Below are 16,062 nucleotides of genomic sequence, written 5' to 3'. Positions count from 1 at the left end.
ACAATCATTTGGTAACTGCCAAGTAAAATCAATCAAAGTCCGTTAAAAAAAAAAAAGGCCTAAATCTTACACGAAAAGCATATTTGGATAAAAAATGATGAGCCACGATCTTGACAACTTTTGAAATCTAAAGTTAATATCTATTCAGCGTCTTTCTACACATTTTGACTGCTGCTTCATTAATGTAACAGTGCCTAAATTTTAAAATGTCATAATGCAGTTACTCAAAGTTACATAAAATCCCCATCTGTTACCTACTAATAATCAACAATCAATGCTAATGCTCAAACTTGTTCCAAGGTAAAAGATAATGAATTAAAGATGAAATCTGGTATCTACTTAAATAGGAATACTGACTTCATTGATTGATAAATTATCATCATTTCAATGACTTATATATATCAATTAAAAGAAGCTGTCAGGTAGACCTGCAGGGGGGGGAAGATCTCAGAGTAACTGCTAGTGTAATTTTATTGAAAAATGTTATTAGTGTAAATTTTATAGGGCAATTTTTTTTTTTTAAATATCACTATTTAGCCTATAGTCCTCCTGAGAAATTTACTTTTTCTCTTTGCAATATAATTAATACCTTTTATCATAACTGCTTAAAATTTTAAAAACTATTTTATTTTCAAAAAATTAAAGGTAATGGAGTGTACATATCAAATAAACAAAAATATCAACTTTTCAAACAAACAAAATATCAAAATTTCAAATTCAACAAAAATATCAAAATTTGTTATAATTTTCAGAACCAATCAAAATACCTTGTATTCGTCTTTTTTTTCTTTACCTAGTTTTATGAACTCCTTCCTCATTTCCTGGCCTTTCAAAAATTTATCACGTATCTTTCTTGCAGCAATGAGAGCTTCTTGCCCCAGTTCCCTAAACAAGAGTTCTGTTAAAACATCAGATTTTATATACAGAATCATAATGAAACTAGAGATAAACATTCATATAATGATATATATGCCAACTATTAAACGAAAATCAGAAATTCATACAGGGAAAATTAATTTTTTATTTATTTATGTGTAGGCATAATAGCATTAAAAATTACAGAATAAATGAAATACAAATTAGCTTGTGCTCTCTGGCAAAGCTAGTATGATCTATTTGTTATTATTTTCTTTAAACCAATATGGTGTGAAATACATTTATGCAATCATGAAGAAAATCATGAAAACACATAGTCCAGCAAGCATGCTTTTCTTGTTCAGACTGAACCTTTGGTGAGGAGCTATGCACACAGATGGATCTGAATTCCTACTGTTTGATGAAAAGGGGTAAAATCTATGAAATTTAAAAATCAAGCACCCCTCTTTTTTACAAATTGCCATAAGAACAATAGGAGAATGAGTAAGATATAAGCAATGATTATATAAATTAGACCAAATATTTCAACATAACAGGAAAAAAATGGCAATGATAATTACATAGTTCATTCAATCTATTTAAGAACTTCTAGCAAAGTGTTATAGTAAATGCTGCATTAGTTTCCAATAAATAATTTTATTCAACAAGCTAGAATTTAACATTTTATGTTATTTTATTAGAAACATTTTATGTTATTTTATTGAAATATTTATTCAAGAATTTATGAATTAAATAATTTTAATTGTCTTAAAAAAAGAGACTAGTATTTATGATCATCTTAGAGAGGGTTCACTGTACTAAAAATAAATATCAGAGGCTGTTCGCACATTTTTTACATGAATTTGTCTTTATATAAATATTTTTGTTTTATATGTTCTATTTGATACGTCTCATTCTTCACTATACATCTATACCATAATTTCCAAGTAAATAAAGCCTTTTTTTAGTATCAAAACAGGTATTTGATCACAGCTTTCCCAAGTCCAAGGAGGATTGTCGGTTGACATTTGGAAAATTCACTTTTTTAAAGTCCAAAACTGCAAAATTCCCTGAATCAGAGATTTAGTAGGGATACTAGTGAAGGATATGGCTTTGATACATATTTCTTGTTAAATTTTTTTCCAGCAAATTTACACTGGATTTTGTGCGGCGCCTTCCTCTGTCTTAATGCAGTTTTAATGATAGATGGCACAGTGCGTAAAGGAAAGGCATTTCATATTTGAAAACTGGGTAGAAATATGTTTCTGATAATGTTTGGAGCTGACCTTAACAGTTCCCTGCCCTCTTTTTAATTTTTATTTGTTATTATATCAAAAACCAGGAACAATCATAAATCCCTTTAAGAAACTTTTATATTCTTTGAACAACGTTCTAAGAATTTTTCCTTTTCTTTGATGATAATACATGGATCTCCTATTTTTCTGTGCAGTCATTTAAATATATTCAATATTCATCTATTGTGACAAGTTTTTTCCATTTTTATCCGAATAATTGTTTCTTACAGAGATTTCTGCAGTGTGTTCTGCTTTCGGCGATATGTTGTGGGGAAAGACGATGCACATTACATTTTTTTCACATTTTTAAGATTCAAATCAGCATTAATCACTTTAATTTCAGTTGACACTGAGCATTTTAATGATTATGCAACTGTCCTTTGACTTGGCAGACAGTCTTTTAACATTAAAGTTCTTACCATTGCAACATTTGAAACATTCCGTTTTTTTCTTGGATATGTAATTTGAACAACTTTCCTCCTTGAAGCCAAATTTTGGTGTTTCTTTGCTTTCATATGCATAATATTTATCAATGCTTTACATACATAAAAATCGTGGTTTTCAAAGCATTTTTTAATAACTAAAAAAATTTTCAAGCAGGTGGTTTTTTTTTAATAGTAATGCAAAGTCATCTGAAAAATGTGCAAACAGCCTCTGTATATTTTTCAGCAATTTTAATTAAATATGCAAAAAAAAAAAAAAAAAAAAAAATGGTGCATGCAGAAACTTTTAAAATTAATCAGTTTCTCTTAGAATCTTAGAATATTTTCTTCAAATACATGCTTTCCAGAATATTTTCTTCAAATACATCCTTTCCCTAAAGCAGATTAATCCTTACATTCATTTTTCAATTATTGTTTAATTGAATGAGACAGAAAACAATAAGAGTTGTTTGCCTGTAGAAAGGGATTTTTTTGTGGAGGACTTGCTAATGAAAACCAGTTCAGATTTACACCTGGCAATATTTACATAAATCTATATAACTGGCTGATCAAGGAATCCAGTTAATATCCTAACGTTCCATATAATCTTTCACTAGATTACCCTTACATGGATGAGCATTGCTCTTCCCAAAATGAGCCTACTGCATTCCTGAAAATATGAACATACGGTTCCAAGACATGTTTGTACCTTATTCAGTTCTGTGCATAAGACAGCTAATTTTGTAGGATGTAGGGAACATCAACTTTGGACCAAGCATCACAGGGACACTATTGTCCTCACAGATGAGTCTGAATTTTGCCTTACTAATGATTCTGAATATACTTTTATTAAGAGAGAAACCAGATACCTATTACCTAGCATCTGAAAAGGGGCCAGTATGTAGATAAAGTTTGATGGTATGGGTAGGTAGCATGATGGACAAATGCACAGACTTTCATGTCTTTGTTTGAAGCTCTGCGACTGCTACAAAGTATATAGGTGAGATCTTGATGATACTTTACATTAATACTTAATGAAGTATTAATGTAAAGTATCATCAATGAAGAAAACTTGTGAAAAATACCTAAAGACATCCATATTTTGCTGTAGATATCTGAGAGGTTGTGCAGATTTTTGGTCAATACATTTTAATTTATTCAGTCCTCTACTGTATAATGTGTGCAGTTGTATATCACTACTACTACTTGTTTTTGAGACCAGATTCCCCACTTTCAGTCTAAAAAAAAAAAAAAAAAAAAAAAAAAAAAAAAAAGTTCTAAATAAACAATTGCTGATAATTACCAACTCTTTTCACAAAGGGAAAAAATCTTCATATCTGTTTTTATTTCTTGCAATAACTAAAATAAGGCACAGTATCATAATATAATAAAAAATAAGGTTACATCAGCTTTAAGATTTTTAGATACATATTGGTGCAATCTAAGGATGAATTTTGATTAATTTTATTTTTTTCAACAAATTTTATTTTTGCAACAAAATTTTCAACAGAAATTTTACTTTTATCTAGATATACACTGAGGTTTCTAAATGACAAAAGAATGGATATTTAATAGATAACATATGTTAATTTCATCTTTTTATTCTCATTAGTTTAGTTTATTTAATTATGGCAAAGCACCATTAGGGCTATCTGTCTAAGGGGAGGGATGCTTTCATGGAGGAATTTTTAAGGGAAACTGGCTCATATCTATGCTACACAAGCATAGATATGAGTATATATAATATAGTATATAGGCATGAAAATGCCCAAGCAGCCACCCTGTTCACTGGGATTTGAACCCCGAACCAAACTATCAATGTTCAGCGACTCTACAATTTGGCCACTTGTGGGCCCTCTTTGTTCTCAGTGTTTGCTTAAATTTCCCTCCATGGGCCCAAAATATTATATTCAATATGCTGAAACAGAACATTTTTATCTGATATTTTAAAAGTGCATAAAAGATATTAGAATGCTGTGAAACTTAATTAAATGGAATGTCTGGTATGTCAGCTTTATTGTTATGAGTTTATATCCCATTTTATTCCAAGATTGTAAAACAAGAAATGTTTATCGTGTATTTTTTAGAATTTAAAAAGGTTCACACAGTGAAAGGGACTATATAAATGTGGCAACAGACTATAACAGATGTTGATACTTGAATTCTTAATTTTGCTATTTCATTACTAAACAGAAATAATTAAACATATAAATATAATCGTTGTTATTAATACTGCACTTGATATTAGTGTTTATAAAGTTAAAAGCAATTTTTCTGCCACCTAATATCACATAACCACTCTGCCATATAATCAATGGATCAGACTGCAATCGATAGTATGGGGTGAGAGGCAAATTATATTTCATATTCAAAGCAATAAAATTCTTAATTGTAAATATTAGGATCTTTTCTTAATATTTAAAAAAATAACTTGAATAACATGCAAGAATTTTAATATTTCAATAAAAAGTAAATTTTATAGGAATTATTCTTGAAAACTACGCTTAAATGCAAAATGCTTTCAAACACACACAGAAATTCAGCATTTTAAGGTCACAGTCCCACAGGAAACTTTATTCTCCCTATGCCAGAAGCAAAGAGGCTAAATAGGAAATTGCCACATCTGAGGGTAGTGGTATACTCACTTGCAATTGTTGAAACAGTCAGCAGGACTGTCGTATTCATCACTTGAGTCGCAGCAATCTACAGAAAAAGACTTAAAGTTAGTATAATAGAAATACATGTTAGAAATTTATCAGGGAAGTTCAGTGTTAGAAATTCTTAAATATTTCTATGCAGTTGACAACGGAAAATCACACAAAAACATACTTCACGCAATGGCCAATAATAATTTTGATAATGCTGAATAAAAGGAATGGATATCTAAGCAAATGCTTAGTTTATCTATAAACTCTTCAAGTAGCACAAGATTTAGACAAGGTGGATTCCAGTGATGTGGAAGATTTAGACAAAGTGGATTCCAATGATGTGGGATTTAGATTCACATTTTAGGCACTGAATGCTAGTGATGGCTTTTCACTTTTGCAGATGCAATATTATTTACACCTCATGAAGCATAATGAATTATCTCTTAGGTGATCAAATATTAAATATGAGACATGAAATTATTCATGCCATTTTTTATGAACGGAATCATATTTGCTTTCAATTTTAAATCCGATTTTCAATATTTCAATAATATGACATTACTTTCTCTCTCATAATGGACTGAAGAATTTTGAAAGTGCCTAGTGCATCTTCAAACAATGCATCTGAATACGTTAAGTGACACTACAACAGAAACTATACCAGATAAAAACAGAAATTTTAGCTTAACTAAAGTACATCTAACAACTTCCAGTCATGAATGTATTAAAATTAAATTTATATCTCATGAGGGCTGATGAACATATCTAGATACTGTAGAATTCAAAAACTTTTTTGACCAAATGGGACCACAGCTCATACATATTATTGAAGAATATAAATGGGTAGTTCCCTTTTTCTTTTCTTCTACTTCTAATATGCAATTATTGTAATGCAAGTGAGGTAATTTTATTCTTTGTTTATCTTGCTTGACTGCAATTATAACTGTATTTTTAAAAGAATATATTATCATTTATAATGAATTAGAAAAACACTTCTTCCTCAAGAATAAAAATCAGGGTTGATCTTTGGATTATGGTAACTTGGCGATTTTTTGGCGAAAATTTGGCCACGAAGTAAAGACATGTTTCTTTTCTTTTTATTTACTCAACACTTTTTCCAACAATCTACTAGCCGAATTACACTTATGCTAGGAATTTTATGTAACAAAACTGCTTAATCATGACAAATATTAACTGCAAAATTGGGAAAAAGTGCACAATCGCAAACTCCTTGCGCGTTTTTCAAGGACATACACATAAACCATTAGCAAACACATAAACCAATAGCACATACACATAAACCATTTACACGTCGACTTATTTTTACTTAAAAAAACATCCCAGAATTGCACAAAAATGGCATTGCACACACTCTTCACTTTATCCATCTACACTGCTATTTTCTCATAAATTACAAAAATTTGCACGAAAATGCAGGAAAATTTTCTTTATCTTTAAACTCGGTAAAAAGCACATACAGTCAAAAGTCGTTAATTCGGACACCCATAATCCGGAATGATCTATAATCCGGACCTCAAACCTACAAACATTCTGTGCATGCGTCATGTTGACGCATGCGCGTAAGACCTTTACGGCTGCGTATATCTGGGTGCGCGTGCGCAAAAAAATGTTTACAAATGCGCGTTTAATGTATAACGGACGGTATAAGCTAAGCTAAAATTATCTAATTCAGTTAATGTTGCAGATTGCGCTGTTCCTTAATCTTCAAATTGGATTCGGCTTTTATTTTTTGCAGACTGTTAGAGCAATTTTATAAAAGTAAGCTTGAACTTTTGATTATGTCAAATAGAATTTCTGATATATATTTACTAAGGATCTTAAAAGCGAAAGTGTCTTTCGAAGTCCATTAAACAAAAAGTGGAATTCATACAAAAAATGGATAAAGGCATATCCTTTGTTTATCTAAACTTTAACGTTTGTTTATGTAAACTTTGTTTATCTTAACGCCGCGGCGGGCGCGTAATGAATTGGAAGTTGATCTGTCAGCACTATACTTATCTTCAAGGCAGATGTTTTTATTTTATTTGGCTTATAATTCCTTACTACATGTAGTATTTCATCTCGATGTACTCCATCTTTGATATGATTTAAATCAAATTCCTCGTCATTATAATTCGCTTCCGATAGCGAAGAAAGTGACACAGGTTATTGAAAACGAAAAAATTTAGATTGACAAATTAGTCGGTATTCTCGACACAGCAATTATAGGACTTGAACAGCGGAACTCTGTAACTGAACAAGAAATTATGTCTGTTTATAGAATTAAAGAAAATGTATTATCACATAAAAAACGAAACAACTTACATTAAAAGAAATGTTTAATAAAGTAAACAAATAAATATTAAGCTTTTTTTTTTTTTTTTTTTTTTGTAAATTTTGATACCCTTTAGATTATAACTGTTCTTTATTTCATAAATTACGGTTTCATATTTTTAATTTTATAATTTCTGCATGCCATCTTACCAGATTTAAACCGATGATCTATAATCCGGAATCGCCGAAGTCCCGACGAGTCCGGATTAACGACTTTTGACTGTATATGAAATTACCTGATCACGAAAAAGTATATACCCTTTCCAAGGATGAACATTCCCACGTATAAAATAAATAAAATATCCAAAAGCTTTTACCTCTAAATTATCTATTATAGTATTATAAACGTCACCAACGAATTTATACACAAACATTAAAAATAATTACAAATACTTAGTATCAAATATTTAAATAATTTCCATGCACGTTTACTTCAACTGAAACGTACACCACATTGCTACAAACATAAAATTCACAAAATAACTATCATTTAATTAAAATATAACTAAGCCATGTACATGTCGACTTATTTTTACTTAAAAAAATATCCCGGAATTGTACAAAAATGGCATTGCGCACACTCTTCACTATACCCATGTACACTGCATTTTTCTCATAAATTAGAAAAATTTCACGAAAATGCATGAAAATACTCAACGTATACTACTCAAACGTATTCCAAAATGCTACAAACATATAACTCACAAAATCACGATCATTAAATTAAAATATAATTAAATTAAAAAACACTACTTAAAATATAAATAAGCACATAAATTAAATTAATAAAAATTAGATTACAATCCTAATTACTTTAAACTAAATCATTGCGAATAACAATTTTCCAATAATATGATATTAATTTATTTACTCCTTACATTTAGAACAATGCATAAAAATAATATCCTCAAATGATTAAAAATACTAATTTACCTAATCTTCTTCAGAATCTTCATTACATGGCACGCACACTTCCCTACAGAAAGAGTTCCACTCGGCTGGAGTACTACTGCTAATTTCTAAATCCGAAATCCAGTAGTCAACTGGCAGTCTATTCACCAAGTAATAAGAAATTAATAAAATTTCACCCATACTCAAACTACTTTCAGCAAACCATGTACCCTTCCTTACACTCTGTTCCACAAAATGTCCATTTTCACCAGATTTCTTGCACCGCCATTCAAACTTATCTGTAATATCCTTCCTTTCACACAATCTCAACTTATTTATTATTATCAGATAAATGCATTAAAAATTTAAAATTCACTTTACATAGCGCCATGCAATCTGAAAATTAATCAACACTATTTCACACAACACATAATGAAGTTTAATACAAAATAATTTTTCCAAATTTACCCCCTTTTCCGATTAAAGAACTGTAATTCGTCCATTAATGTCACATGACATATCTCATGATCTCTCATTTCCCTCACACAAAATAATGCGTAATCGGAACTGAGTACTTCTCACATTATTACCAAAGTCTTAGGTAGTAACCTTTATCGCCTCCAAAATGTCGCCAAACTACCTGTTACCATATTCCACAGATCAGCCAAAATCAGATATAGAAAGCTATCCAAATGTATATCAAAAAGCAAATAGAAAGAAATAGAACTGTGAATGCATACTGTGAGGAAAGCAAAAATTCCTCACATGGAGAATGAATAGATACACCACCAATAGGAATTTTAGTTTATTTTCAGAAAAAAAAGATTTATTAGAACTACATAAATCATTTTGTTTTGACTAAGAATTTTAAAGTATTAAAGATTTATGAAAGATCTCTGGCTTCATTAATTACTAACACTTTCCTATTTTGCAGCACATGGAAACCATTAAGTGAAAAGAGTGTTTTAAAAATGTGATTCAAATTTGTTTGTCAAAGAGGACAAAAGCTTGATTTAAATGCAAAGAAATAAGCTAACAGTATTCTTCTATAGCAATACATAACTGATATTATCTACCTGGATAATAAGTTTTTCCTTCTAGAGTGCATATTCATTCAAATGATGGACCAGTAATATATTCTGATATTAAAAATCGGTAAAAATACATTTACGGGTACCCTTTGGCGAAAATTGGCGGTACATGGATACTGAATATTTAAAAGTTTGTACAATTCTATGATTGTTGTTTTGTCTTTGTGTAGCCGTGATTTAAAACAAAATAAGTCAAAGAATTGCACAAACTTGGAATCCATGTACACAATGATATATTTACACTTTAAAAAAAATCAGGGAATTGCACAAACTTGGCATTGTGCACTCCCTTGATTTTGTCCATGTACATATCGATATATTTCACTTAAAAAGTCAAAGCAGCACCCAATTCTAGGTCAAAGTATATTTACAGAACATTCAACTACTCAGGTTACCATAAATGAAACAATAACTTGGCGATAAATGAAACAACAACTTCGCGATAATACAAGGGGCACCCTTCAGTCTAGTCTAACTTTAAAATCTTATATCTGACTTTTCTAAGGTCTCCTCTTTCTAAGTGGACCTGGAAACAGGAATCTTTTGAGAACTACAAAACCAATCATCATAGATAAAGCTTTTCAGATGTAGAAATTTCCTGCTTATCCTATATGGTGCTCTAGTTTCTTAGTTTAACAAAGCTGCTACATTTGACAATTTTTTACATTCCTTTATTATCCTGAAATCATTTTAAGCCTGTTTAATGGATCAAACACCAGATTTATGTATAGATCATGAACTGACCAAGATTTGCACTCAGCTATCATATTTTGCCAAACCTACACATTGATCACTTCAGGAAGAGAAATTGAATTTATTATACAGTCAAAAGTCTTTAAACCTTTCAAGACAATGGTCCCATATACGCATTCCTTAAGAACGTCTCTTACAGCCGGGCGTCCCATTCATGCATTGCTAGAGATTGCATTCAGCGGACAGGTGATTTGTATAAGCATTTTAAGCTGGAACGTATTTCTGAAGGCCACTAGATGGCATCCTATGTCCATTACTTTTGAAATGAATGCAGTTTTAGGTTCTTGACCTTGAGTTTGATATATTCTTACAAAGACTTTGGTATTTTACTCATCAGCTCTTGCGAGGCTGGGAGGGGGGGGGAAGGGAAAGCGTAAACGGAGGTGAGCTCTTTAAATTGCTACGTGCTAATGAAAACATTTGCATGTCTGATTTATATCCAATTCCTTTTTTTACTCTATTTCTTTCCTTTACTATGTACGGTCTTTTAGGGTTAGTATGTGGAGTATTATTACGTTTTGCATTGCTTTCAGATATATTTCAGTTTCTTCTCTTTTTATTTCGGAAAGCCTCACCTCCAGTCTATTATGGTGGGAAGGCGCTATTTATCAGAGGAAGAATACCCTCGTATGGTCAATGAAAGTGTGAAAAATGAAAAAGTGCGCCGTCGCAAAAAGGTTAATCCGGATTCGTCGGGACTTCGGCAATTCCAGATTATCGGTTTTTTCCGGATTATAGATCATCAATTTAAATCTGGTAAGATGGCATGCAGAAATTATAAAATTAAAAATATGAAACCATAATTTATGAAATAAAGAGCAATGATGATCTAAAGAGTATGAAAATTTACAAAAAAAAAGCTTAATATTTATTTGTTTACTTTATTAAACATTTCTTTCAATGCGCTCATGCGTAAAGCATACATTACGCATAGTCGAAATTAGAAAATTGCAACCAGAAAACTATTTGATGTGTATTCATGATATTTATAATGACGAGGAATTTGATTTAAATCATATCAAATACGGAGTACATAGAGATGAAATACTACATTTAGTAAGGAATTATAAGCCGAATAAAATAAAAACATCTGCCCTGAAGATAAGGATAGTGCTGACAGATCAACTTCCAGTTCATTGCGCACCGAGATGTTTCCCCACCCTCGCAGAGCAGCATGAAATTGATAAACAGATTTCGGAATGGTTATAGAAACAAAGGATATGCCTTTATCCATTTTTTTGCAGCAATTCCACTTTTTGTTTGATGGACATCGAAACATGCTTTCGCTTTTAGATCCTTTGGCCGCTCCAGAATCGGAAATTCTTTTTGACATAATCGAAAGTTCAAGTTTACTTTTATAAAATTGCTCTAACAGTCTGCAAAAAATAATAAGCCAGATCCAATTATAAGATTAAGGAACAACACAACGGAATCTGCAACATTAACTGAAATAGATAATTTTAGCTTAGCTTATACCGTCCATTATACATTAAACATGCATGCGTAAACACATTATGCATTTACGCATGCGCAGAAAGTTTGTAGCTTTGAGGTCCGGATTATAGATCCTTCCGGATTAAAGACTTTTGACTGTATTAAATAAAAAATTACCACATATTCCATCATTGACACGAGATGAAGGCAAGCTGATAGGTATGTGTCCGTGGTTTAAGCAATTGAAAATACCATTTGCACAAGCAGATGTTCCTAAAAATAGAAAAATTTTAAAATTAAAAATATACAAGGTTAGATGCAATGAGAAAAATACTGAAAATTCATAATTACAAACCTGGCTCATCAGATCCATCCTCACAGTCACAGAAGTCATCATTGACATAATGGAATGGAAATGAACTAGATCCATCTAAACATCGAAAGTGATGAGCAGGATTATAGAATACCTTTCCTGCATAAAGTTTACACACACTGTTTAGTTTCAATCTTCTTCTAATATTAAAGGATACAAATCTAATTTAAATGGCAATGCTGTTTTGCAATTTATACTGCTTATCAGTATTACTGATTCAAAGGTTTATAGTACTGACATTTTAAAATTCTAATATTAATAACTACATGAAGGTTTTATTGATTTCAAATGAACAGGCCGGCACATATCTGAGCACAAAGCTTTCAAAAGAGCTCCAACAATAATATAAATCTACATCTCCATAATGTTATGATATCCATTTCTTAACTTCTACAGGTAACCAGCACATGTGTAAATTAATTACTACATAATGATTGCACAATACCTGCACCTGGAGTGTAACATTATAAATAATGGTGTGGACCCATTTCTGGAGATCAATAGCAGTTTTCCTTAGAAATTATTGATACAAATCTTGTATATTTGTTCATTAAAGATATTTTTAGTTATTCTTCTAACAAAAGAGAAACTATTTTGCTTCATGATTCTGGAGATGAAAACTATTTTTCCACTTACTCCTCCGGTAGACCTTACCGATTCAATGGCATTGCAATTGTGGAATTATTCAGAACTTAATATTCACTTTCATACCGTTATAGCCACTCTTTTACTACTTTTATGGTATGAAATTGTCTATTATTAACTTGATACAAGGCATCTCCTTTGAGATATATTTGGATATGTTCCTGATATCACAGAAACCAGCGTTCAGCACGGGCACTGATTCCCAAACAGTTTGCTGCATTGCCCAACTTTCAGTATTAACTAGCCGAAATCCCAGACAGGCAATTTTGCTAGAATAGTTCAACTGTAATTTGTTTTATGTTTTTAGACACAGTTGTTTTCAATATTCTGACATTCTTTTTGTATAACTTCCTTTTATCTTAATCTTGGCAATTATTCTGATTGGATGAAGTTTTTATCATTTTTAGATGAAACTACAGATCTGCTGTCTTGGTAATGAATACATCAGATTATTCTGAATAATGTATCTTCTTTAGAACTCTGATATATCTCATTCATCACTTATTATTCCCTGTATTTGAAGTCAGAACCTACACCACCAAAAAAATTTTAAATTTTCACTTTGCTATTGTTATTAAAATTCAAACATCATTCAGGGTTCCCAACTATAACTGCGTGTGGTGGCTTGAAATTTGGAATGCTATATTCATCAAGCATTTCAGTTTTATTATCCAGTTCTGTAGCTATGTTTGAATTGGGAGAAACAGATAAAATATTACCATTTAAAATTTTGTTTTGTTTATCTTTTTATAATAACAGTTTTCTATTTGATGCACACATTACAAAATAATATGTCTTAATATATTATAAATAACCTATTATATATGTCCATGTTACATTAAATCAAGTATTAGATGAATAGCATGACTCATCAAGGGCAAGGGTTCTCAAACTTTAAAAATTGTGTACCGCATAAATAAGAATAAAAAAATATCATCATAAACTAGTAACTAGAATATGGCCAGTGTGGCTACTGCGATAGGCACCAGTTTAAAGAGGGAAAAAATATATATGTAGCTGAATAATAAAGATTAAAATACAGGTAAGATGTTAAAAGGGACACCATCTTACATGCCTTTAAATCTTTTAATACCACAAAAATAATGCAATGTACCATTAGTGGTACAAGTACCATAGTTCGAAAAACGTTGATCTAAAGTATTCAAACATTTTTCTGTTTCATAATTAAATATTTCAAGTAATACAGAATATTTCCTAGAATTAAGGTTTAAAATGGGCAATTATTCAGTAACATATTTTAAAATATAAAATCCCATTTTATACCAATTTTATACCAAGTGGCTATTAACCATTTGCTTCTATTCTGCAAGCTCTGATCTATGGGGATCCTAAAGGCCAAAGTTGCCATTTTTATAGATTATTATTATATTATCACCATTTTAGTGATTTCACACCAATGTTTGCAACAATAATGAGTGATATTACATTGCAGAAAACAGGGATATTTCAGAGACAACACATTTTACATAATTATTCTCTTTCTAAAAATGCTCCGATTACAGATATAAAAATACAGTAAAGCTATTTTAATTCTACAAATCAGAGTGCAAAGGATTATCAAAACTATCTACTTTAAAGATAACTAACCGTACTAATCTAAAAATGCTTTCTCTTTTGAGTTTTTAAAAACATAATTAAATTATTGATATTTTAAAATTATGTATTTTTTGAATAATAGATTAATTTCCAATGAATCAGCAAAATCTTTTCAAAACATGAATGAAAACTAAAGGTTATTTTACAGTATTTAATTATAGCAAAAAACTTGGCTATCAAGTAAACTTGCAAGGGAAAAAAAATGCTTGCACTAAAAAGCTATATCTTATATGTTATCTATGGATACATAATAGCTTAGATAAATCTTTTAACTATGTGAATATTTTATCTTCATTCTGCAAGAGCTAGTTGTAAATCCAGTTACCTTCATATCATCTCAAGTTAACAGGTATTTATTAATAACAGAAAAATATATCTACATATTACTGAAATATATATTTAGTTTGATAATGTATGCAGTACACAGAATGGTTAAACTACCTGTTATCATATTCCAAAGATTAGCCCACAGAATAAGTACAATACACAAACTGATTTCATATTAAAGTATAACTGAATTTGATCAACTGTATTTCTATTATATAGTCAAGTTTAACAAATATATCATAATGTGATGCTTTCATTCATTCATACCAAAGAAAGGTTCAATTTGAATTCTCATTTGGGGAGGGGGGGATTTAATTACACGAAATAAAATCAATTCATGCAAAGAACAAGAATAATTTAAATTAAACTTCCACCCTGTTATTAAATAAAAGTTTCGTCCTCATCTATTTTTATATTTTCCTTAAATTACACACAGTATAAAGTAGTTTAAGAGGGAAAAATAAAATATGGCATGCTTTCAGAAAAAGAGAGAGAAAAAAAGAAATAGAAATGTAAACAAAACATACTTGGTAATGATACACCTCGAGGCCGTAAGGCTCCCAGGGTACCATTGGAAAAAAGCAGACAGATCAGAAAATGAAGAAGACATAAAGGAATAAACGATGCCATAAATCATAAGCAATGTGACCCACCATTACAAAATAAATTTGTAAAAATTCTTCACATATCTAATCAATACACTTAGTCCATTTATAGTCAACCGCCCGCTTCTATCAAGTTCTTCTGCTACAAGACATTGGTGTTGCCAAACTTTCAGTGGTAAAATATTTGTTTCCTTATCGTAATATTTAGCAGAAAAATATTATTTTTTAAAGCGATAGCTGTGTTTTTTATTTCTTTTTTTTTTCCTAAAATATGACATATCTGGAATTATGCTATAAAATTAACTGAGTATACTCTTGATTAACTAAAGCATTTATTCAGCTTTCTGTAACTTTTAGACCAGTATTTTAAGTTAACTGTCCAAACGGTGTTAGAGACTTTCTTTGGTTAGACCAGGGGTCTCCAAACTACGGCCCAAGGGCCAAATCTGGCCCGCGAAATCTAATAATCCGGCCCGCCAGGGGTTTCTTTAAAATAATTTTTTAAAATTTAAAGTAACAAATAACATACACATTAAATATTTTATAATAACAGCCAATCTAGAAATGCGTTGCCTATCATGCGCATTGTATATAAAACATAATATGGACATTATACAATCATTTCTAAATTTACTATGAGGGAAATACGCTCTATATAAAATCTGATGTGGACACACATGGATTCCTCATTCAGTTCTCACTTCGTGACGAGGCAAAAATACATAAAAACTCAAAACATCTTCAAACAAAACAGGAGTTGAAAATGTAAACA

At 30.6% G+C, this 16,062-nt stretch overlaps 1 protein-coding gene across 4 annotated transcripts in view; it reads right to left on the bottom strand.

The window, feature by feature from the left end:
• The window catches only part of LOC118206094 (glucosidase 2 subunit beta-like), a 60,756-nt gene extending 45,310 nt beyond the window's left edge, over nucleotides 1-15,446 (bottom strand). Inside the window, exons 1-5 of one of the 4 annotated variants that reach the window (XM_035378360.2) lie at nucleotides 15,213-15,446; nucleotides 12,079-12,195; nucleotides 11,901-11,996; nucleotides 5,218-5,275; nucleotides 768-885 (exon numbers count right to left, since the gene is read on the bottom strand). In XM_035378360.2, coding sequence (XP_035234251.1) covers nucleotides 768-885; nucleotides 5,218-5,275; nucleotides 11,901-11,996; nucleotides 12,079-12,195; nucleotides 15,213-15,315 — 492 coding nt within the window. In that variant the 5' untranslated portion in view covers nucleotides 15,316-15,446. The remainder of the gene's footprint in view (nucleotides 1-767; nucleotides 886-5,217; nucleotides 5,276-11,900; nucleotides 11,997-12,078; nucleotides 12,196-15,212) is intronic. The other 3 variants (XM_035378361.2, XM_035378362.2, XM_035378363.2) reach the window with 3 other exon arrangements.
• Between the last annotated feature and the right edge of the window lie 616 nt (nucleotides 15,447-16,062).

Source organism: Stegodyphus dumicola, chromosome 4 (assembly GCF_044657685.1).
Source record: "Stegodyphus dumicola isolate Sdum_Otavi_A_Nest chromosome 4, ASM4465768v1".
NCBI lineage: Eukaryota > Metazoa > Arthropoda > Arachnida > Araneae > Eresidae > Stegodyphus > Stegodyphus dumicola.
This window is presented reverse-complemented; position numbering and strand designations above follow the sequence as displayed.